The sequence below is a fragment of the Pomacea canaliculata genome, linkage group LG12, assembly GCF_003073045.1.
Source record: "Pomacea canaliculata isolate SZHN2017 linkage group LG12, ASM307304v1, whole genome shotgun sequence".
Classification (NCBI taxonomy): Eukaryota; Metazoa; Mollusca; class Gastropoda; order Architaenioglossa; family Ampullariidae; genus Pomacea; species Pomacea canaliculata.
Genome location: NC_037601.1, coordinates 19,881,024 through 19,905,318, shown reverse-complemented (window position 1 = coordinate 19,905,318; position 24,295 = coordinate 19,881,024). Strand labels below are relative to the sequence as shown.

Below are 24,295 nucleotides of genomic sequence, written 5' to 3'. Positions count from 1 at the left end.
AAGTGGTTAAGTGGTGGGCAGACCACCTGTTGGTGGTATTAAGGTGGTGAAAGGGTGGGATTTTGGTGGTGAAAGGGTGGTTTAGTGGTGGGCAGACCACCTTTTGGTGGTGAAAGGGTGGTTTAGTGGTGGGCAGACCACCTTTTGGTGGTGAAAGGGTGGTTTAGTGGTGGGCAGACCACCTGTTGGTGGTATTAAGGTGGTGAAAGGGTGGGAATTTGGTGGTGAAAGGATGGTTAAGTGGTAGGTAGACCACCTGTTGGTGGTATTTAGGTAGTTAAGTGGTGGTCTTTTGATGGGATACCCAAGTCGGGCTTACTTGGCCACCATTTGCAAAACCCACTGTGGCCCGATCAGTGGTTGCACCAAGTAGGGCACATCTTAAGCCCAAGTAGGGCCGAGTTGGGGCCGATGATATTTTGCAGGCTCGATCTTTGGCCTTTTACACCCAGAGACATCTGATCCTGGCCCGCATGACTAGGCACACCTCACATCCCGTGTCCCGAGTCCAGTCGCTGCCTACCCTGAAAGTGATCTGTAAGCTGTCAGCCATTGCTGGGTGTTGGGATCTGAGGAGTTGAAGTAGTAAGTGATGCCGTTGATGACCACTGGTACGAGCTGGGTCTGGCTGGCTGACTGGGCACTGGACCCTGTCCTGACCGTTTGGGACCCAGCACTTTTCGACCCCGAATACACCTGGTACAGTCTCTGAACCATCAGCTTGAGACCGAACCACGTGTCGCCTACGGTACTAGCGATCTCAGACTCGGGAAGATCGAAACCAAAGAAGAAGTTTTTCTCTCCAGGAGACAGCTCGATGGTGTATGCCACGGGGATGCCGAGAGAGCCCTTTGCGTAGTCGTCGGACCCACCGGCAGCAGGGTCTGAAATAAATAAGAAAGACATAAAGGTATTCCGCTTCTTAGTCTGAAATGGTTCGTATAGAACGTAGAAGCGAGCAATCTGACTTTCATCATCTTTATCATCACCTTTCCCTTACCCCGTTGTCAGGTTTCTCTGTTCGTACGTACGCGAGCTTGTGTCCGTGCATTAATCTGTACGTTTCTCTGTCTACCTCTCTCCTCCCACTCCACTTTTTCTCTCTCACAATCAATATCGCACGAGTCATTCAAGTGCCAGTCACGTGATGAGCACACGCAACTTACACAGGAGTTGACAAGAGTTTCCAACGGAATAGCGTCTTCCTTTCTGTCCCAGAGCGTTTGCGAATGTCTTTCCAAGGTCTTCCTGAAATACAGGACAGAAAAATACCTCATGCTCAGCATCATAACCTGTACAGTTTCATCGACTTTGAAAGCACAAACACAAGAGTAAACAAATAAACACAAATGAGAATCCTAACTGTTACCGGCAATGATCTGAGTACAGAGAAAAATGTTTCTTGCAGGGCAATCCGATCCCCACACATTTTTATTTTTTGGAAGTTTTATTTGCTTAACATGATTATTAGCAAAGAATGAAACCAAACTTGTACAGATTGCATTTTCTGCACTTTAAGAACAAGAGTTATTGCCCCTTTAATGAATATACGCGCGAGGGGTACCCGCAGACATACTTTCACCCTTTTGGAGTACAGTCAAGAAAAAAGGTTGGGAATCTCTGGTTTAATGCACAGCTTAGTTACACTTTGAAAACATCCAGAGAATACTATTCTCGGGGCTATAATTAGGTTAACGACCCGATGTTTTGAAAATATTATGTTCCCCCCCCCCACCCCGATAAACAAGTCTAATTTAACCACTCAGTATTTTAAAAACATTTTATTTTCTCTATCGAGAATATATGCGTAGCGTATTGACATTTTCTTTTTATATGCAAAGACTGGTCGTTAAAATCTCCTTTGGCTTTTTACAAAAATATTTCTTCCACATCTGGAGATAAGGTTGTAGTTGTGGCTGACGGAGGCAGTTGCGAAATAAAGGTTTCTTTTTCAAAACTTTATCTGCGCATCTGAAAGCGTTGAGCATTTCCTTTCAGGACGGAAAGTAAACAAGCGACCTTTCACGAGCTACACCGTGTAAACCAGGATGCTACTGCAACCCAGACTGTGAGGGAAGCTACTCTCAACCTCGGTAATATAAGGAGAATTGAGAAGGTGGCTGGTGTAGTGTGTGGATCCACATCCCTTCCCACTGGACGCCTGGTCCAGTCTCGAGTCATGGCGCCCTTTGCACGTTGGGTCTGTGCTCTGCTAGTGTTGCTGTGTCAGTACCAACCGGCATCGTCTCAGGTAAGTACTTGCAAGTTTGTAAATGAAGGACATACAGGATGAAGTCATGATCAAATGAAGTATTGTCTAGTCTCGTGAGGAGCAGAGAAGAATAACTAGCTGTGTGTGTGTGTCCACATTTTTCTGTAGACCGTTCACAAGCTGGCCATCAGGTCGGATGTTCGATTCCGCTTTGCCACAACGGAGGTCGAGTGTGTCATGAGCAACGACAAGTCTTCGCCACACGAACTGATGTTTGACTTCACTCTGCCCAAGGGAGCTTTTATCACCAACTTTTCTATGTGGGTATTTAGGTACAGGTTTAAGGAGGGCTTACGACGGGGTGAGACTTTTTACACAGGGTCAGTGATTGGGTTAGGGTTAGGGACAAGGCTTGGGTAAGATTGAGGTTTGGTTTAGGGGTTTGGGTTTATGGTTTTCCCGGCTTCAATATGTCATGCAGTCTCTTAACAGCCTATGTTAGTAAGTCGTTAACCCTTCTAAAATTGTTTCAGTATTTATTGCGAGATTTTATTCAAAAGTCATCAATCATCATCATCATTGTCGCTGTTTTTGTTGAAAGCCTTTTCAAGCTGCTCACAGGGCTAGACTTTGCTTCTTTTACTTTTGTAAACAAAGATTTATTTGTTTCACTCTCTCCCTTTTTTACTATCAGGCTGTGTTATTTCTGTCGATCGCTATAGCGTGTTGTTCGCGGAGTAGTTTCTGCTTGTAGCAGGAAGATGTAGTTACGACTGTGTACCGCTGCCAGGCCTTCCTTCCTTCCTGTCTGCACCCCACTCACCTCCCACCCCCCACACCCCGACACACGAGCAGTGAGTGTGCGTGAACTTGTGAATGGCCGTGAAGTGGGTGATGAAGCACCCAGTCTCCAGTATCAACAGCAAGGGGAGATAAGGGGTTCGCATCTTGTTTTCGGGTGGAAAGCAGGTCGTGCCTAGAGTGCGCATCTATTCTGGAGTAGGAACCAGGCTCACTGAACCTCCAAACCTCTACAGACCGCGTGCATGGGAGAGGCAGCTTTGTTGTTGTAACATTCCTTGTTCTGCTGGTTGGCCCTCTTACTCACAAACACATAAACACCGGCATGAGCAAAGAGACTGTTGCCGTAAAGGCCTCCTTTTGGTGTCATGCATGATACCATTTATCACGTGACAACGTACGTCTGCCATCGAGTTTGGGGACGGCTGGGGTTTTCTCTCCGGCTCTTGATCAGAATTAGCCATGAAAGAGAGTTTTCAGATTATGGTACTAATGGACTTTTCGGGATGAACGTTGAGGCTTGAGAGCAACTGTATGTTCATCTTTGGGCATGTCCTTTCTCGAATATGATGAAACACTATACATAGCGATAACATCATCATCATTGTCGTCGTAGTCATTGCTATCCACCACCACCATCATCATCAGAAGCCCAAGCTTTCACACAGCATGCACCAGACACTTTTTGCTAATGATATAAAGTTTGCCAAAGAAAAGTAACACCTGGATTTTGCTTGTTGTAGGACAATCGAAGGTAAGGAGTACCCGGGACAGGTGAAGGAGAAGGGACAAGCCCGAGAACAGTACCTGACGGCGCTTACGAAAGGACACACTGGGGGTCTGGTGGAAGAGAGGTGGTTATACTAATTAACACTGTGGTTGTGAATTCATTAGCAGTTGATTTTCTAAGACAGTTGATTGTCGTGTAGCTGAGGTTGTTTCTTCTCTTAGACTTGCAGATAAAAGGGGGTTCGGTTGTCATGGGGATTTAGGTCTGAAATCGTTTTACGGGAAATCACAGAATTGTGCGAGAGAATTTTTGACATATAATTTATTATTATATGACGCACTTCCGTTAAACTACAAGAAAGTTCTGCCGAATTTCTAACTTTTCCATGTAAGGAGTGGTTTGTAATCCGTTTCTTTACATTTGTTGCGCAGCACTCGTCACACCAACAGGTTCGATGTGTCCATCAACATCCGGGCTGGAGGTAATGTGACCTTTACTCTCCTGTATCAAGAGCTTCTGCGCAGGCGCTTTGGTTCTTACGAGCATTTGGTGCACGTGAATCCCAACTCGGGAGCCAAGGACTTCAGCATTGAGGTCTATGTCCAAGAACTCACCGAGATAAAGCATGTCCGGACTCCGCAACTCCGCAAGGACATTCTGAGCAACGCAGTCAGTGAAGGTAATAGTTGGATAAGTATGGGTGGAGTGTGTGGGTGGATATACGTAAGCAGATTATTTGTAAATATGTTGTTTTTTTTTTTGTCAGTAGATTCCTTGTATGGCTCTCGTGAACAAACAGCGGTGCTAAGTGAATCGCATGTGTCTGCAGCAGTCTGATAATTTAAATTGAAGTTCTGTAGGAGGCATATAACACAGGACTTGTGGAACATGGGTTCATTTATGTGATATTTAAATAGGATGAGTAATTTTAAGTGAACTAGGACTATCAAGATTAAATTGTTTGCATACACATATCTGTTCATATAATATCTTACCTTATGTCTCTGCGTCTGTTTGTTTGTCCGTCGATGTATTCCTCCGCTTAGCTATATAAATAAATAATATATCACAAGAAAATACAGTTTCTAAAAATGTTTCAGAAATGGATAGTAGAACAAACTAAAAACATTAATTCGTTTAATAAACTTTTTAAAATTCTTTTTCAGGCCAAAATGCCCTGACCAAAATCAGTCAGCCTACCCCGACTGCTGCCCACGTCGTGTTCCACCCGACACAGAGCGAGCTGAAAAACACTGGTTCTGGGTGGTTCGTTGTCCAGTATGACGTAGCTTCGGCCAACACAGGTGAACTGCTGGTGAGTGTATCATGGAGTGGCATCTCGACAAAGTATGTAAGTAAATATGTGAAGTATCTGTGTTTGACAACGTGTTTGTCTATACTGAGTCATCCAATGATTGTCAGTTGATAACAACACGCAAATCGCTGACAAAATGAATGACTGAAGTCCGCGTATTGTCCAGGACAATCAAACTCTTCAGATGGCATCGTACATGGAGGAAGAAGACACACACATTTAGGCAGAAGTTTTACATTGACAGTTTATGTTGTTTGTTTTGTTTTGAAAATACGATAGCAAAATCGCGAAAAGGACCATAACGTTTGTATTTCGTTCAAAAAACTGAAAATGTGCGTTTTTCTTTAGAATTCCCTTCTGACTTCTGACATGATTGTTTGCAATAACTTGTGTTGATTATGTACAGGTTGTCGACGGATACTTTGTCCACTTCTTCGTGCCGCCTAGTGACCTGGCTCCCTTGCCCCTTGACATTGTGTTCGTCCTTGACCGCAGTGGCTCGATGAGTGGGCGACCCATAGAGCAACTCAAAGTAAGCTCACAGCTGGAATGACTCAGTTGAATGAAGATGCAATATCCATGTTTCCTGATTGTGGTAGCAATGCGACTTTTTCTAGTATGAAGATTTTTTTAATCACCGCTATTTATTTACTGCTACTGTTGTGTTTCAACAAATTTGTTTTCTGTAGATCATCCCAGGAGACAAACTACGGAAGAAAATAGTGAATTGTAATTGTCCATTATAATTTCTCATCCAGGATGCGATGACAAATATTCTTCGCGACGTCCGAGAGATCGACAGGCTTAACATTATCATCTTTAACGGTGAAGTAGAGAATTGGCAGGACGGCTTAGTGGAGGCAAGCAAGACCAACATCAACAAGGCTGTCCAGTATGTGAATAATATCCGGGAAGATGGATGTGAGCTTCTCTTATCTTCTTATGGTTTTTTGTTTGTTTGTTTGTGTTTTTATTTTGTTGTTGGTTTTTGTTTTGTTTTGTTTTTTTGGTCTCGGATGTGGAATGTGCTAATGTTGAAGTTGTATAATAAAAAAAAAAGATTAAAATCAGAGATAATGAAGAGTGAAAGCGATGTGATGTCAATCTGTCTTGCTATTTGAGGCAAATATGCAAATGTGCAAATATGCAAACTGCGCGCCCTTTGACCCTTATGATATCACAACAATCCACCCTTAGAGTTCTGCAACTGACCACTCACGACAAAGCCAACTTGTCAGCCCATAATTCAATAGACAAATTTAAATAATTGTTTTTCACATCTGAGAAGACAGTTATAAGGCTTTTTTTACAAGAATTCTGTTAACGTGGGCACAACGCTAAGTACCACAATAAAATTGTTTTTAATATTTATTATCTAAAAACGATGGACGGAGGAAGAATCGTAGGAAGAGGTGTCTAGGGTGGGGGTTAGAGAGCGGGAGAGGGGATATGAGTGCGGGGGATTTTTTTGTTTAATCTTTGTAACAGATGTGTTATTTCTTGTGAAAGAAAGGTTTGATATCAGTGGAATGTCCCTGTCTTCAGCGACCAACATACACGCAGCGTTCATGCGGGGTCTGAGGTTACTGAAGGAAGCGCGCGCCGAGAATCGCGTGCCAGTCCTCTTCTTCCTGACAGACGGGCAGGCCACCTCGGGCGAGACCTCGTCCAACCAGATCATTAATGATGTCACATCCGACAACGATGGCGTGGCGAACGTTTACTGCCTGGCATTCGGAAGCAGTGCTGACTACGAGCTCATGAAGCAGGTGAGTCGGCAGGTGATATTGATATTGATAGTGATATTGATATTGATACGATGTAGCACACATGTGTGCATTGGTCTAAGCCAGTCTAAGGATTTGTGTACATTCGTCCCATGCATACTAACACACTCATCACACACATACACACATGTGAGAGAGAAAATGACAAATTTCTGCTGATATACACTTTTATTCTAAATGGCGACTTTGGGACTTGGGTCAACCGGTGCAGGTGTCCGCCAAAAACAATGGTTTCGCACGCAAGGTGTATCCCGCCGCGGACGCAGCCTTGCAGGTGACCGGCCTGTACACAGAAATCTCCACCGTGATCCTCCGTGATATGACCATCACTTACTACGACAGCGGCAACACCGACAACAGCCTCGTGCGCATCGACAACTCGTCCCTCACCACCTGCGTGTTCCCCACCATGTTCGGCCAAGCGGACGCCGTCGTGGCTGGCCGCATAGAGAACCCCACTGCCATTGACCTCAGTCAGGCCATGGGCCTGACCCTGACAGTGTCGGGTCAAGGTGCAACAGGTCAGGTAAGACATTCATCAACTCGGCTATCCCAGTTAACGAATGTCCCTCTTTGACCTTAGACTTTTACAGGAAAATTTTGTAACCATATTGTTTGCCGATGATTGGCTATCACGCTGTCTTAGGAGATAACAGATTTATTTCCCTCTTTTTCGTTTTGGTGTCCCTCTTGTTGATTACCTCTAATAATTATATTTTCTCTCCTATTTTCAGGATTCATGACAATTCTGATCCCATAATTCGATAATATTTCTATTGTCTTCTTTCTTTCATTTGCTTGTAAAAATAGATTAAAAGTCTTTTGGTTTGTTTATAATAAGCTACACACATGGTTAAACATCTTTGCTTCCTGACTAGGTCAACCTCGTTCTCGACGAAAGCCTCGTCACCCAGCTGACGTTGAACCCTATAGGAGAGAACCGTTTCTGGAGCGTGCCGCGCGACCTGGCAGCCATGACGGAGCGGTCGTGGGCGTATCTGACCATCAAGCAGCTGCTGCAGCAGAAGGAGGCCTTCAAGACAAACGAGACCCTCGTGAAAGAGTTAGACACCAAAATACTGGCACTGTCTCTCCAGGTCAGTGGCTCTTGGACTCGACCCTTCAACTTGACTTTCAGTTTTACTATGCTACCTTTGTAATGAAGAAAATTTAATTATTCTATGATCACATAATTTATTTGTTCTATGAAATTAATTGTTCTAGATGATCACAGCTCTCTGATGATGAATGTGAAAATCACTTGAGTGTGTGTGAATGTTCACATCCAGTCTTGTTATTTAGGTTGAAATTGTAAAACACTTGCACCGTTTGTTTTTCACAAAAATGGAAATAATGTTGTTTAGTGTCAATGCCAAGATGTATATTGCAATATAAACACTTATTGCAGTATCACTTTGTGACTCCGCTTACCTCAATGGTTGTAACGAGGCCCGAGGATGCTGACAAGAAAGCCGACGACAACGCGCCGAGTGCTGCGTCCTTTGCAGACACCGACGAGAGAAATGCCGACTTTCCAGGTATGTGCATACAATAAAGAGAGATGCTAGCAAAAAGAAACGACACTTTAGATACTGTTTCCATGAAATATCCTAATTTTAAATTCATGTGTCAGTAAACGAGAAAATGAAGACTTTAAGGATAACAAGAAATTTTTATGTAACTATTTAAGTGTAGTGAATAGGATTCTTCATTACCAGCTATTAAAATTATTAATTAACAGAGGATCTAATTGCTCATTACTGATGGGTTTAATGTTAAATAGCACAGTGGTATTCACGCGTTATAATTCACAGAAGTCATACTAATCCTCATACTCTGAGACACCGCGTTTACTGCATCCATAGCTACACGTGCGTGCACGCCTGTATGTGTGCATGTGTGTTTGTATGCGTGTGTGAGTGAAATTTCTTATGATTCAACTCTTAGATTTATTATAAATATAGATAAGCAAACAAGAGTTTGTTAAAAGACCTTGTTTGGATCATGCTTTACTCTGCGGTCTACAGGTTTATTGAGGACGTCCAGCGCGAGGCAGCATCATAAGTCCATGAGTCCACTTCGTCTAGCTCCACAAAGGGTCGCTGCACCAGGCGGACCTCTCGCTGCAAGACTCTCACTAATGGATCCTGTAAGGAATTTCATGCCAGAAACGGAACCAGAGGGATATTTTTCCTTTAATCGAAACTACATGGGTGCTTCACCAGACGAACCTCTCGTAGCAAGCAACGCACCAGTGTTACCTGAAATGCATTTCTTTGGACCAGCGGGAACAGGTACACCAGACTTTGTATTCCAAGATCAAAACCACATGGACGGTATACTATTCACTCAGTTACTCGCCATACTAGTTATTCAGAAATACGGGTATGCATCACACGAATATATTCGCTTGACATTTTTATATGAAGCAAAAATTAAGCTTTAGTAAAAAAAAGTATTCTGTTTGAACAAAAATTCAGAATATGTCATTAAACAAGAGGTCAAAGTAAATAATCTTTTCTTGAAGCGCATCTCGCTTTCTGTGGAGCGAAAGATTCACGAATAATTTAAAGGAATAGCAACGTGCATTTTTAAAATTATTGGGTAAAGACACTGTTCCACAAATCTGGGTGAGTTCACCTTCCCTACCCCCTACTCATTTGGCTCTAAAGGAAATGGTTGTGTCAACGGAAAGGGCAAGCAACGAAGAGAAGAAAGAAATAAAACAGAATTTGAAATCTTCCTAGCATTCCTGGTGAACATGGTCTTTGATTCTGTTCCAAGTGGGGAGGCGAGGAATGCCGAAGAAGGGCCGTCGAGGACCAAAGAGTGAAAAGAAGGTTGGAAAGAAGCTCTGCAAAAGCAATAGCAGTGAGTTGTTCCTTTTTCCCTCGTTGGTGCAGCCTAACATTCACCAAGTTATTATCTTTATGAGGATGTGTTCCACATATATATCATCGTGTCAACATGAGGACATGCGCTTTACAAATCCGATTGTTGTCATCTTCGTCGTTATTATTTGTGACATACATATTAGAAATATTTAATATTTTATTTAAGTTGTTGGTTGTGGTCAGTGCGTTTTTCGTTTGTTTCCAGGAGTCATCTTGCAAGCTGCCCTGCTGAGTGATTCCTCCTCTGACCCCAAAATCTGCTTTGAACTGCATCCAAAGGCTGACATTAACTACACTTTGTTCGAATATACCACAGGTTGCTCTTGCTCACATTATAAAAGTTCCTTTCTACCTGTTACAGACAGTGTCGTTATATATATAATTGTCCGTTATATAGACAGCGTTTCCTAATAGAAAATGTTTTCACTAACCTTTCCATTATTATTAAACACAGTAATGAATTAGGTCCCTTGCTTGGTTGTCTCTTGTCACTTTGGTAAGATGTCATTCAGGATTTTTTAAAGTAACAAAATGTAAATCAAAGTCTTTTACCTAAACGATTTCCTTTAATAATTTTATTGATAAAAATGTTCATAGTAAGGTTTTTTTTATTTTCAGAGAATTTCAGAATAGTGACGGGTCAGAAGGACAAGCAGATGAGTTTTCTTGCCATTTATCGAGGGGCAGAGAATGTAAACATCTCTGTGAACGATGATGGAAATCTCGATGTCCTCCATGACCCTTCTGGTAGCTCAACTCTTTTCAACGACCTGTCGAAGGCGCCGAACACTTTGGACCTTGAAGTCGGCGCCTTTCATGTCATAGTCTTGGTCGCGAAGACTAAATGCTCGACCACGTTCCTGGCGGTCAAAGTTCGCTCCACCAGTAATCTTGCGCACGCGAGGAGACTCTATGGTGGTGTGCTAGGTGAGTGCATGAATGAGAACTCAGAAGATAGAGGACAGAGAAAGAAAATGTAGTGAGCTTGAAGAATGGAACAGAGAGCTGAGTGAATGCGGGGTGACTGCGGCGATATTTACACATTTACAGACATTTTGGTAAGGTAAGGTATCGAACATAAGTCTTTTACTTACTATTGTTATGAAGAGCAAATATTTATCTTTTATTGTTATCCTTGCTATTTTAATGAGTTAAAAATTATAATACATTGAAATTATTTATTGTCATGTATACTTGTACACTCGTGTGTGTGTGTGTGTGTGTATACACAGGTGACGCAATGGTTGGTAACGACCAAAAGTCCAAGAAGAATGGCAAAGTCGCCCGGCAATGTGCAAAACTCTTCAAGACCACGAATCACAATTCTCGTCGTCTTGGAGACAGAGAGCTCACGAAGCGTTATCGCATTTAGCAAACTGCATTCTGGGAACACTTTCTTACTTACTCCCATCCCCCTGTCTCCAGAAGGTGCCTAATGAGCAAGATAAAGCCAGGAACACTGACCATCAAAACATTGGATATAATCTGGATTGTCAAGGAAAAAAAATAAGTGGAAGAAAACAATCAAATTATCCTCCTTTTACCGAGGATCTACTATGTCTATGATGGCAGTTATCTGTTTGTAGACATTGTTTGTATGTACATAACGCCTAAGAGGTTGTCCCTCTTCTTGCTCAACCCAGAGACTTGGTAGTTGGTAGACACTACCAGTTCCTAAGTTTGGTAGTCATCCTTAAAGGTATTAGCCTACTTCAGTAGGTGTTGACAGTATTGTGTACAGCATAGGGCTTCATATAGCAGCTAGAGGGAGACTACTTCTACAGCACCTTGAAAAGCGCTTCGATGACATGAACGAGACCCTCTTCAATGTTGAATCTTCGCATCACGTGCCGAAGCCCCTCGTGCCAGAACTTCTCACCTCTCCTTGTATAATTCTACTAATCTCTAGTTAGAAGCTGTTGGTGGATTTAAGATGTATAGAATTCACATCAGGGTATGGTGTGCTTGACCAGTGTCGGTCCGAATAGAATATGTCCTTCGTGTTCTTTAACACCTACACGTTCTGGAACTTCGATTTCATACAAAGTTGTTATACTATGATCACCTTTGTGAAAAACTTGCATTTATGTTTTTACTAAGCATAAGTGTTTGGTATCTAAATATATCTTTTTGTGATTATTTCCATCGCACGTACAGTTTAATTTTTTTAGGTCACGAATAACATGTTCAGACATGCTTAAGGGCAAGCCCCTATTTTACAGTTAAACTATCTACCATGTCAACATAAAGAAGGCAGTGCAGATTTAGATAATAAGGATCCATGGGAAAAAAAGATGGTTTACACTTTGATGATCTCGGAATGTTTCATTTGCACATACAGTACGTTAATGTATGTATATGTTTTCTCATTTTATGACTTAAAATACTTTTTAAAAGTTGTTCCTTCTGATTGTCTTTGTTTGAACATAATCTATTTCGAATCGAACGGGTCTGTTGCATGCATGGAGCGATTAAGTCCGAATCTTGTGCATTTAATGGAATCAAGGAAATGGATTAAATTAAATATACTTGAAACGGTCAAACACGAAATGTCATGCGCAATGCAAAATGTTGAACAAAGCAGATTGAATCCATACTTGAAAGTGTAGTGAGTGATTTGGTTGCAAGACGAGACATCACTGCTATGTGGTCTTCCTGAGACAACACAATGCCTCCTTGAAGTTGTGTCCCCTCTCTCTGTAGTTCCCTCCCTCTTGGCCCATTTCTGAGGCGACTTAACTACAGAACTACATGGAGCTTTCGTTGTGAAAGACGTGTTTTAATTGATGGTTATCTTCAGCAAACTCATTCCATAATATCTAGTATATTTCGATGTACACATTCGCGAATTTTTTTTTTTTCCCCCTGAGGGAAGTTATTATATAGGGACCCTAGTTAAGCTTTCTGGTTGGTCATCTGGATCACGTGGCTTAATCTCGTACATAGATAGAATTGCTGCTGATGAGCGTCTGCTACGCTTAATAGTAAATAATGATTTATATATTGCATAGTCACGCTTACGAAGGAGCATGCTGTTGTGGTTTAAGACAAGTAGATGACATGGACAGAATACGAAGGACAGAAGGAGAAACAACTATGCAGACAAGTCTAATAAAAGACTAATGTAGAAGATACAATTAGGAATCAGGAAACCAAACAATAAAGATGGAGAAGGTCATAAATCTGTAGAAAAGACGAGCAAGCAGACTAGTCAATCCACTATACTCATGTTTATAATATATATATATAAATAATATGCATTTACACACCAAATTGCAGGCCAACAAAGAGTTGATTAAGGTGTTATTGGTGTTTGGTTTATAAGACACTGCAGCAGTGTTGGGGACAGTAATGTCTATTGTATGACTATTTATTTATCTCCTTGCTTATAAGAGCTTACATGACCTTTAGGGTGTACCTGATACCCCTCCCCTCTGTCCTTCGGCGCTTCTTTGGACTTTACACCCAGAGACATCTGATCCTGGCCCGCATGACTAGGCACACCACACACACCCCGTGTCCCGAGTCCAGTCGCTGCCTACCCTGACAGTGATCTGTAAGCTGTCAGCCATTGCTGGGTGTTGGGATCTGAGGAGTTGAAGTAGTAAGTGATGCCGTTGATGACCACTGGTACGAGCTGGGTCTGGCTGGCTGACTGGGCACTGGACCCTGTCCTGGGCGTTTGGGACCCAGCACTGTTCGACCCCGAATACAACTGGTACAGTCTCTGAACCATCAGCTTGAGACCGAACCACGTGTCGGCTACGGTACTAGCGATCTCAGACTCGGGAAGATCGAAACCAAAGAAGAAATTTTTCTCTCCAGGAGACAGCTCGATGGTGTATGCCACGGGGATGCCGAGAGAGCCCTTTGCGTAGTCGTCGGACCCACCAGCAGCAGGGTCTGAAATAAATAAATAAGAAAGACATAAAGGTATTCCGCATCATATTCTGAAATGGATAGTATAGAACGTAGAAGAGAGCAATCTGACTTTCATCATCTTTATCATCACCTTTCCCTTACCCCGTCGTCAGGCTGTGTCCGTGCATTAATCTGTACGTTTCTCTGTCTACCTCTCTCCTCCCACTCCACTTTTTCTCTCTCACAATCAATATCGCACGTGTCATTCAAGTGCCAGTCACGTGATGAGCACACCCAACTTACAAAGTACTTGACAAGAGTTTCCAACGGAATAGCGTCTTCCTTTCTGTCCCAGAGCGTTCGCGAATGTCTTTCCAAGGTCTTCCTGAAATACAGGACAGAAAAATACCTCATGCTCAGCATGTACAGTTTCCACGATTTTTAAAGCACAAACACAAGAGTAAACAAACACGAAGGAGAATCCTAACTGGTACTGGCAATGATCTGAGTGCAGAGAGAAAGGTTTCCTGCAGGACAACCCGTTCCCCACACATTTTTATTTGTTGAAATTTGTATTTGTTTAACATGTTTATTAGCAAAGAATGAAACCAAACTTGTACAGATTGCATTTTCTGCACTTTAAGAACAAGAGTTATTGCCCCTTTAATGTCGTGGCATGAAGACCGCTGGGACAAGGAACTCACCAAGATGTCCTTGTTGTCTGCCACTCTGTTGTCGCATGTGCCGTAAGGGTAGAGGACGTACTGCCCGTAGCTGTGCAGCGTCAGGTAGGCGGCTGCTCGACCTTTGTTCCGCTGCAACCAGTCGCGCATGTTGCGAGCTTCCGGTTCCGAGAAAGCGATGTTGCCGGAGAAGACGTCACTGCACGGCTCCCTGCTGCCACCTACATCTGATGTCACGTGACAGTAAGAGACGGAGACAGTCATGGAGAGACAGTCTGAGTAAATCTGATGTAAGACATGGCCTGAGAACTAGTCCCACCGTGTGCAGCAAAACATGTGATTTAAGTCGGGCGACGATGAATGAGCGATTTAAAGCAAAACTTTGTGACAAAACTCGCGAGAAGTCAGGGAGAGTTCTTCTTACGAAATCTTTGCTGCAGACGGGAAGGCTTGCCCTTGGCCACCCCTCCAATCCCTTGCTTTTCTTTATTTGACTGGAAAGACTTATGACATTGATGGTTGTGTCTTACCATTGAGTTGAAAGCTATCTATTTAAAAAATGGTCTTTTCAACTACATGAACCTTTTTCGCGATTATTTTATATCTAATGTGATTAGACTTTTATAAATATCATGAGAAACAAGATCAGAGATGGAAAAAAAAGCAGCAGACTCCTGTATTTTCGGTCGTTATCATTAACGTGGAAATTATAATTGTTTTGCTAATGTCATTCCGCCGTAACTACATATATATAAAAATCACAATAAAAGCTGGTTAAAAAAATAAAAACATGAAAAACACTGGTTACAGAATCTAGTCCAGCTCCCACTGAGAGCCCTCGTTCAAAATAAGATTGAGAATACTGTCCCTGCCAGACAGAAGGTAGAGGAACTAACCTGGATCCCAGCCAAAACCAAAATTTCTGTTGGCGTCCACTCCCTTACACGACTCACTGTACTGACTCGTTCTTGTCTTCCGCCAGAGGCGTGCCCCACTCTGCCAAAGTCGAAAATAGAAACAATATTTTTGTTTTTTTCATCATTTAACGAAAGGTAATATCAGTATAAGTATGAATAAAACATAAATAATAAATATCACAATATTACCGAAACACTTCAGGAGTTGAGTTCAGTTGAGGTCAAATCCTAACAATGGCCGACACTTCCTGTCCCTCGCTGACGTCACACAGCACGCTCCAGCCTTATCACCTCCATTACAGCCTTTACTATACCTTTACTATAAGTCTTTTAAAAATTTGTGTATCTCAAATTTCCAGTGTTGTCCATAGGAATGGGAATCCCATGGGAATCCCATGGGAAACGTCCCATGGGATGGGATGGGATGGGACAGCACACATTTGTATTTCCCATGGTAGTCGATACTTGATATTGCAAAATAAATTTACTGTTATTTCATTCATCAAGGATTTAAATCTTTCCTCTGAATCATCTATTGTATGTAGCAGGAATGAAGTGGCAGGAATTATAGAACAAAAGCCGAAAAGTAGTTTTCAGTGTTGTCCATAGGATTGTTAATACCATGGGAATCCCATGGGAAACATCCCGTGGGATGGGACGGGATGGGACAGGCATAAATTGCCATGGGATGGGATGGGACGGGATAGAAAAATATGTCCCATGGACAACCCTGCAAATTTCTCTCTTTCTTCCACCCCACCCCTGCTCTTCCTCCCTAATCCCTCCTTCGCACGCATCGCGACCCTCAGCATTACTCACGTTTGTTCTAGAATATTCGTATCCATCAGGGTTTACAACAGGGGCGATAATCCAGTCAAACTTCTTTAGAAGATCGAGCACGTCTGGGTCGTTGTCAGGGTTGAAAGCAAGCTGACAGAAAAACCAACCAAAATTTTTTTTAAAACCAACAAAAAAGCCAAACCAATAAGAGCACATTCCCATGAACAATGAATATTACTATATAATATGTTGCTACTATATGATAAGAATAACAACAGAATAGCACAGTGTGGTGGGATTATGCATTCAGTTCATCATTTTAATTCATATTTGTTTTATCCCTCAAAGTACGGAGCAAAGTTAACTATGGAGATGTGAACAGGAACGCACCTTGTTGATGATGTTCAGAGCGAGGGCCGGAGCGATCCACTCACGCGCGTGTATCCCAGCGTCGATTATAATCGCTTTTTTCTGTGTCCCTGAGCTCTTCGTGTTTCGCTCCCTAATCTGTTTTTACAAAGAAATAAAGATTAAGAAAAACTTTTTTTTATTCATGGATGTGGCGCCAAAAGGTTATTAACAAGTCAGCCTTCACCCAACATTCTCCCCCTCCCCCTCCAGCATCATGGCGCCTGACCGACTTGTTTGGTGAAAGGACTGACAGCTGACCTTTAACCTGACCACATCTAGTACCCTCACACGTTCTGTCCTTTCTCGGCGATGATCTCAGCCTTCTGAACAGGAAGAAGGAAAGGAAAAAAAATGGAAGAAAGAATTGTATCTGTGAGACACATGCGCGCTGACCTCTATCTCAACAGGTGCACAACAACAAGTTCGCTCACCTCGATCACAGGTGTGTTTCGCCCTTCGAAGGACAGACCGATGGTGGAAGAGATGACGTCAGCAGCTGACGCACTTCTGGTCACGTTTTGCAGGAATGCGTTGATCTGTCAAACGAGCCATCATCGTCGTCATCGTCATTTTTGCCCAAATAATAGTTTTCCAAGGGAGGTAACTATTCTATACGACCATCTGTTACCTAACCCCAGTTACCGACCTTTTCAACTCAATAATTTTCGTCGTCCCCACAACTCCTCGTTCCCCTGCTACTGCACTCGCTCTCGTGTGGTGCGTATTAGACTCGTTGATAGCTTGGCAACACACACACACACACACGCACGCACACGCACACACGCACGCACACACACGCACAGCTCTCTACATCTTGCTTCAAGCGCTTTACAACCATTTAAAGGGGATGTACATAACAAAACTTATTAATATTGTTCCCCACAAATAAATTATATTTCAGGTTTTCGTGTTTTTGTATCATGCTGACCTCATCCAGTCCTAAGTAGCTGTTAGTTACATCCACTGTTGCGGCTCTTTTTCTGCGTTCATGTCGCTTTCTGTGGTTTGCATCCAGGTATCTGGAATCACATGGGTTAAGCATAGAATCATCGGGTAGCTTTGTGCTAACTGTTTATTAAAGATTGACTGATTGACACCCATTCATATACTAAATGATTATTTTGTGAATATTACTGATCTTAAACCCTAAACCTCAAACCTTGAGTGTGTGTCGGAAGGTGGGATGCACAGGCTTCGCCGTATTATTATACTCTAAGCGACCTTCGCTATGATGTGACTGTTAAAAAAATTGAAAAGGTGGAGTGCATTGTGACTGGATTTTATTTTTATATAAGCACTATGTAACCTTCGGCTTAACTGCAAAAGCACAAGCACAGGAATGCTCATGGTTGTTTTAATCTTTCAATTTATTTGTCATGCCTTTCCTCGGTCTTCCTTCCTGCTCTTACCTCTCATTCATGATCTTAACTTTCAAGCTTTTTAATTGTGTAATTCTCCATTACAATCGTGTACCCTTTGCTATTTGCTCATTTCCTGATTTTAAAGAAAATGTTTAAGTACCAAGTTCGACCTATTTGAAGTGCATACAAAAGTACGCATGAAAAAGATTAACTCGAACCTGAATAAAAGTTTATTAGAGGCTCAAAGACTGTGTCAAGAAACTCAAATGGAGATTTTTTTAAAGTTCAACACGATCCAAGAAGCATACTTAAATCTCTATGCTCTCCTTGCCTTGTCCCTTTTCCAACGTCCAAGCTCGAATTAACATTCTGAATGCGGCAAACTTATTTCCACGCATGCGCAAGCGGCGGCCGGCACGTGCACAATTAACTGCAAATTCTGTAATATAAGAGCTGGAGGTAAGTCCTCAGAGTCCCATTTCTCGTGTGTATTTATGGAAGGATTTGTGCAGGCAAACTCAAATGTACTGTGGGATCTGGTGAAGTGTCGAAACCAAACATTTGCACTTAACGACGATATTCTATTTTCATTCTGTGGGCGTCTGTGGCGGAGTTGACACCGGAAGCTGCGCGCCCTGTTCCCTGGTTGAGCTTACATTTGTTTCATTGCAAATCAGGCTGTGTGCTTTGATATTCCTCTTGGAATTAGCGAAAAGCAAGAAATTAATTGTGCCGGGCACCGAGCAATGTCTCACGTGTCTTTTTTACCTTCACCTCCACCCAAGAACCACATAAAATGGACTAAAATAGGACACACACAGCTCCAGATAATACTTAAATTTCAAACGAGAATAACAAGTCGCTCAAGAGACATAAAACTAATATTTTAACTTATATATGCACTTGTATGCATGCCTCATTCAGTTTCATGAAGACTAAATGGAAGCCTTCCAAAAATTATTTTGTTTGGTAAGTGATTAGATAAAGAAAGAAGAAATTGAGTTTAAAGAATGAACAATAGCAGGTACCTTTGAACATCATCTAAGATGACAGAAATTCCTAGTCCTTCCTTCTTGGCTATTCTGATAGCTTCCTCCACTTGTTCTCGGGGAAACATAACACTCGCTGAGTAGGGTAGGTGGGACCAGACATCTCCCTGTGAATATGATCAGTCTCTGAAAATACTGCTAATCGGTGTATTTCATTTTCAACATTTCAATATATTCATTTTCTACATGTACAACTATTTCACAGCACACTGAACATCTTTTACACGACATTTTTTTAAAAACATGTCTACAGTCACCGAATTATCACATTAACACGAAATTATTGTCCTACGCAAAAGCTTTAAAATTTGAAATAGTTCTTTGACTGAGACATTACTGCAACAGCTCCATGGGAGTCTGGTATCTGAAAGATGAAAGGACTGTCTATAATGTAAAATCTGTAAACCTGGGGACAGGTGTGTTTGCACCCACCTGCTGCTTTTCGAAATGTCTGAGTGTTCTGCTGAGCGCCTCCCTGCTACGTGAGGTGACCCTTAGAACTTTGTACCTGCGGAGACACAAAGGATATTTATTAATTCATTTATAAGCATTATAGTTTTTTTTCAAAAATTAACCTGAGATCGAGAGGATTTTAAAGTCGCTTTTATCATTAAACTGGTCATCTTAAGAATGTTTCCAAAGATCTCTTGCACAAATGTTTTAAAAAAAAAGTCTTCACTTAGTGTAAACAACAGGCTAGAAATTCTTCTCTTGCTTTGTACTCTAGAAATACCTTAGACATAATGTTTAACGATAGACAGACTTTGAATAATAAGAATGGCAGTGAGTGTAGATTCACATGCACTGCCTACGACAGTGAGTTCATCTCAAACAAAGACCATCGCAGTGGACGTGTGTGTGTTGATGTTCGCTGATGTAAAACGAGGAAGACATAAAGTGATGATGTCCTACATCACTGGGACAAACAATTAAAGCCTCGCTGTTCCTCCTGCAATCTGTTCCCATCTCCTGTACCACTAGTGATAACAACCAGCCGTGCTGATTGCTAGACTCGTCCCTTGTCATCACTTTGTTGACAGAGCACAATGAGCCTGCCCCGCATCCTTGAAAGAAATTCCTCGTATACCGTTTAAAGCCCTACTGTCCATGTAAAACAGGGTTCAGTCTTTTTTATTCTTAGAACTGTGTTGAGCTGTTTCTAAAGTTTACAAATGTTAGCATTTGTGACTGTGTATTTGTTTGACTGCACGTGCGTGCGTGTTTGTGTGTGTGTGTGAGGGGTAGGGTGGGTGAAGGTGTCTTGTTAAGGATTTGCCACATGGTAGAGCCGACACCTCTCGACAATCCATTATTTCAGTGAGGGACAAAATCATTACTACCTTTATCTCAGACAACCTCACCTTCCCCTACCCGAATTTTCCCGAAGAAACTTTCACAACTACATCCCTTCTCTTGACCAAACACTTCGTCCCTCTGACATCGAGCAGGAATGCGAGGCTGACTGTTTGCCCGAGCAAGCTATCCGTGACGAGAGTACTGATCCTCAGGATCTTAAATGAACAGTCCTCTTTCACAACGGATCTTCTGTTTGCCGCTGATTAGGTGAATGAATTTGCATAGCAGCCTCATTGTGAGAATGCATTATGTAGATGGACTACCCGGCTCCGTGCTAGCGGCGTAGTAAGTGGCCAGGTCGTGTTGGTTGTAGGAAACGGAGATGTATGTCTTTGTGTCTTTCTTTCAACACCCGCAGGCTTTTGAAACAGGTGAGAGCGTGGAAACGGACAAAAGCTGTGAAGGAACGGTCGTTCATTTTTTTTCGGAGTTTAGGCAATTTAAATTCGACTCTATACTTGAGTTTTCTAAGCCAGAAAAGGTCATTTTTACCCCTACCCCTACCACTCATCCTTTTTTTCTGTAAAAGTTTTACCCTAAGAGGTTTATGCATTAAAACCGGATAGAGAGACTGTGGGAAATGGGTGAATTTGTTTTGGTATGAAAAGTATGAAGGGCAATTGGAAATGATTGTTTAGATTACTAGTCAGCTCCCGTATCCAGGAGTTAGGTCAACCCGATCCTACTTTGCAGTCCTCCTGTTACCCCCACCCCATCAGCCCCTTAGCACCCACTCCCATCCACCCTCATGAAGACTGCAAGATCACGACTATTATACGAAGATTGTGTTGGTGGATTAATTTTGATAACATCGTAAAATGTTCAATTTTAGTGAAATCTGGTTGCTCGACTTTTGGGGGTTTTCTGTCCAGCTGGCCGTTGCTGATTTTATAAACTTTTTGCTAATGTGTTTGTCCGCAGTGTGCATGACAGAGAGATACTTAAACTCGACAAAACAACAACAAAGTTTTTAAAAAGAGAAATAATCGTTGCCATTTTCTATATTTCTTTAAAATAACACGTGGACAAAGCTTTAAAAAAGTTAAAGGCATCCTGTTAAAGGAAGAAGGTAGAAATGAAAATTTTACTCGAAGAGAGAAAAAAAAATGAAGTACCCCACGTAGCTAGGAATGCCTTCGTCCGATCGTCGCGCGGCAGTTCTGCAGCGCACGCCTGTCGTCAGCAGCAGCGTCAGACCACACAGCATCAGCAGCTTCACCTGACGCTCCATCGGGCCGTGTGCACGGGGCTTGGCCTGTACAACATGGCGACACCGCGTCAACATGTGGCGAGGACTTTAGACGAGCGCTAACGAGAGCCTGCACGTGCCATTCTTTACAAAGAGGACAACGCTTCGAAAAGAGAGTTTCGACACACTGCTAATGATCTGTGTTGTCGAGAAAGGTCAAGAAAGGTCGGGAGGGGAAGACTGTGGCTGTGACAGAAGACATGTTTGTGCATAGCAAAAAAGTTTCAATCCCAGTTTATAAAATATGACGACTGGTCTTCAAGACCTCCTCCTCCTCCTCCTCGATCCATTTCACAATATGAAGCGGAATCCCTTCATTTCTTAGACATTAACATGTATTTTTATCATCATCATCATCATCATCATTATTATTATTATTAATACCAATGGCACAAACCTTAACCGTGATGAAATCACGAGAAGCCCCTCCGGAGCTTTAACAAGAAAGTCGTCGCACATTAAAATTTCCAGATGTCACACGTCCGCCATTTTAGGACACTGTGTGAGTCTGAAGTTTCGAACACATTTTGTGATGACTTGGCTTCGCCACGAAGTGCATGACGGTTAAGTTTTAAAGAGGTTTAAGGTTTTATCTCGCCTACGACAGGAACGCAAGGGGAAGTTCTGTTGACGACAGCCCAGTCGAGGCGCTGCTTAGAAAGGAAGTGATTTTTAGATACGACTGAATATCGAGCCCTGGCCTTGCATTCGAGAAGTTTCAGCCGCACATGGTGTGAAATAATAATCACAGAAATGACGGTACCATAATAAGGATTTTACACGTGAGATTAGTACTACACACTACATCGTTATTAATCTTTGTCGGGATCTTTTGTGTCTGCTGTCAGTAACATCAGGACATGACATCAAGCAACATCCCAGGCCATAACAGAATTGAAAACTTCAGCAATGAAATTTAATTCATTATAAATAATATACGCTGAGTTCAATCTTTCTGAATTTGTTTGTACACACCATATTACCAATATAATTAGGGATTAAAAAATACAAAGAGTTAAGTACGACATAAAGAAAAAATAAATAAATAAAAATAAATAAGGGTCTCTACGGAGCGGGGGCAAGCAGCATGACTGTCTACGTGTAATTATGCGCGTGACCTCTGCACGAGTTGACTGTGCATCTAGTGTAACCGGACTAAACGAGGGCAGATGACGTGTTGTTCCGGCTTTAGGAATTCATTTACCACCTATACTTTTATTTTCTCTTGGAAAGATGAGAGTTGTCAGCTAAAATTGCTGTCAGTTTGTTGATGAAGTGTTTGTGTCTGTGTTCTGACCTTGTTCTGTGTTCCCTCCCGACTACCCTCCTACTTTTGCTGTTCTTGTTTAGTTTGGTGATGTACTACTTTGCGGGGTTCGCTTCCCAGCACACTGGGCCCAGTAGCAGACAAACTATAACCACAACAACAATCGAGAGCCGGTCATTTAGGCCAGACATCGTATATGCCATTGTCTGATCTGTTCTCTGAATGTATAGGCTTTTTCTGTAATTAATTTAGTTGATGTTATTCCTCCAGAAAGTTGTACTATAGGAAAAACGGTCAGTCAGAAGCAGATTGTTTTAAAAAAATAAGTAATACTTTTTGCCACATGGGTCTTAAAAAATCGCAAACTGTCGTTCGTAAGTCGAGTTTGGGAGGTGGCCGTCAGAGATATGACCAGAAGGTCTTAATTATCAAGTTTTACTGTACTAAGTTCTGATCCAAAGCAGGTACAGACATGTAACAGTATGATAAACAACAACGAAACTTCATTTCTCAAATATTATTTATAAGAAAAAGTTTGGATTATGAGTGTTGTAATTTACTAAAACCGGCTTTTGTCAGTCAGTATTATAAAATTCACCTGCTTTGATCGCGTATAGATACGATTTTTTTTTTCTTTTTTTGTCTAGTTAAATATATTTAATGGAGTAAGATGAAAAGCCAATCACGAAACTTTAATAGAAAACATTATGAAAAAAGATGGTGGTGGTGGTGACCACAATTATGTTCAGAACCTGTAACAACACAGAGCTATCATCTCATTAACTTTAAGTTTCTTTTAAAAATAAAGTTATTGAATTAAAAAAGAATGCTTTATTCTTCTTAGGAGCAGTAGAAATGTGTGAAGAGGTAAGGAAATCTCAATAATTTGTCTTCCTTTTCCAGAATTGAGATGCTCGGGTATTCGATGGTGGGTTCTCTAAACTGTTATTGAAGAAAGATATTCCCCGAATCTTTTGTGGGCGTCGATCTTCACTCCTTCTTGTGATTTTCGGTTCCCTTTACACATTCATCCACTTGACCTCGCAGGTGAATAGTGTACACAGATGATATCAATGTCACATATATATTTATGTAAAACGAGCAACAAGTTAATTCTACATGACGATGGGATCATTATAAAATCAAGCCCACACGGAAATGGGACAGTCAAGGCTCAGCAACTAAACCACCATCTGTGTGGGTTCACAGTGGTGAAAACAAACGAAAGTAGGCTTTCATCGAGTTAAAATCTTGAATATTTAAATAGAAATACGGAGACAGTAAGAAATGGGACATAAACATGATATTACAACGTCGGAGAAGGTGGCGGAGGAGACGATAGTAGTCCGAGAAATAACAGTAGTAGGGATTTGAGGTGGCAGCTTCAACAACATCAAGAAGAAGAAGAAAAAATTATTAATAATAATAATAATAATAATAATAATAATAATAATAATAATAATAATAATAATAATAATAATAATAATAATAATAATAATAATAATAATAATAATAATAATAATAATAATAATAATAAAACAACGCATTTTCCTGTGTGGATTTGAGCTCAATGCACTTCACACGAAACTTAGAACCAGAAACCACAAGTGTCATCGAGCAAA

General features: G+C 41.7%; 2 protein-coding genes across 4 annotated transcripts; one reads left to right on the top strand and one right to left on the bottom strand.

The window, feature by feature from the left end:
- Window positions 1–318: 318 nt before the first annotated feature.
- LOC112553447 (carboxypeptidase B-like) lies at window positions 319–21,973 on the bottom strand. 2 transcript variants are annotated; one of them, XM_025220665.1, is made up of 12 exons: window positions 21,804–21,973; window positions 21,273–21,412; window positions 19,234–19,309; window positions 18,781–18,908; window positions 17,320–17,410; window positions 16,823–16,927; window positions 16,371–16,487; window positions 16,020–16,130; window positions 15,180–15,279; window positions 14,305–14,510; window positions 1,167–1,248; window positions 319–884 (listed from the first exon to the last, which is right to left on the bottom strand). In XM_025220665.1, the coding sequence occupies exons 2-12, from the start codon at window positions 21,386–21,388 to the stop codon at window positions 520–522; spliced, it is 1,497 nt and encodes a 498-aa protein (XP_025076450.1). In that variant the 5' UTR covers window positions 21,389–21,412; window positions 21,804–21,973; the 3' UTR covers window positions 319–519. The 2 variants fall into 2 exon arrangements, with proteins under 2 accessions (XP_025076450.1, XP_025076451.1); XM_025220666.1 differs by lacking the exons at window positions 319–884; window positions 1,167–1,248 and adding exons at window positions 11,902–13,642; window positions 13,904–13,985 and having other exon boundaries at window positions 21,804–21,970.
- Window positions 1,527–11,158, top strand: LOC112553443 (inter-alpha-trypsin inhibitor heavy chain H3-like). Of its 2 annotated transcripts, XM_025220660.1 has the most exons (17): window positions 1,527–1,609; window positions 1,999–2,251; window positions 2,381–2,532; window positions 3,757–3,867; window positions 4,175–4,422; window positions 4,910–5,058; window positions 5,465–5,590; window positions 5,817–5,979; window positions 6,604–6,827; window positions 7,057–7,371; window positions 7,724–7,942; window positions 8,254–8,383; window positions 8,873–9,139; window positions 9,630–9,716; window positions 9,945–10,055; window positions 10,358–10,666; window positions 10,972–11,158. In XM_025220660.1, the coding sequence occupies exons 1-17, from the start codon at window positions 1,542–1,544 to the stop codon at window positions 11,109–11,111; spliced, it is 3,072 nt and encodes a 1,023-aa protein (XP_025076445.1). In that variant the 5' UTR covers window positions 1,527–1,541; the 3' UTR covers window positions 11,112–11,158. The 2 variants fall into 2 exon arrangements, with proteins under 2 accessions (XP_025076445.1, XP_025076446.1); XM_025220661.1 differs by lacking the exons at window positions 9,945–10,055; window positions 10,358–10,666; window positions 10,972–11,158 and adding an exon at window positions 9,779–9,831 and having other exon boundaries at window positions 9,630–9,746.
- Window positions 21,974–24,295: the final 2,322 nt, after the last annotated feature.

What these genes read in the sequence shown, in the direction of transcription:
- LOC112553443 (XM_025220660.1), top strand. Translation starts at nt 1,542, where the DNA reads ATGAATATACGCGCGAGGGGTACCCGCAGACATACTTTCACCCTTTTG. An exon ending in ACCAACCGGCATCGTCTCAG is followed by an intron (nt 2,252 to 2,380) that starts GTAAGTACTTGC and finishes ATTTTTCTGTAG; the next exon opens with ACCGTTCACAAGCTGGCCAT. An exon ending in GACCCATAGAGCAACTCAAA is followed by an intron (nt 5,591 to 5,816) that starts GTAAGCTCACAG and finishes TTTCTCATCCAG; the next exon opens with GATGCGATGACAAATATTCT.
- LOC112553447 (XM_025220665.1), bottom strand. Translation starts at nt 21,388, where the DNA reads ATGGAGCGTCAGGTGAAGCTGCTGATGCTGTGTGGTCTGACGCTGCTG. An exon ending in CTCTGAACATCATCAACAAG is followed by an intron (nt 16,131 to 16,370) that starts GTGCGTTCCTGT and finishes TTTTTCTGTCAG; the next exon opens with CTTGCTTTCAACCCTGACAA. An exon ending in CAGACAACAAGGACATCTTG is followed by an intron (nt 1,249 to 14,304) that starts GTGAGTTCCTTG and finishes CCTGTATTTCAG; the next exon opens with GAAGACCTTGGAAAGACATT.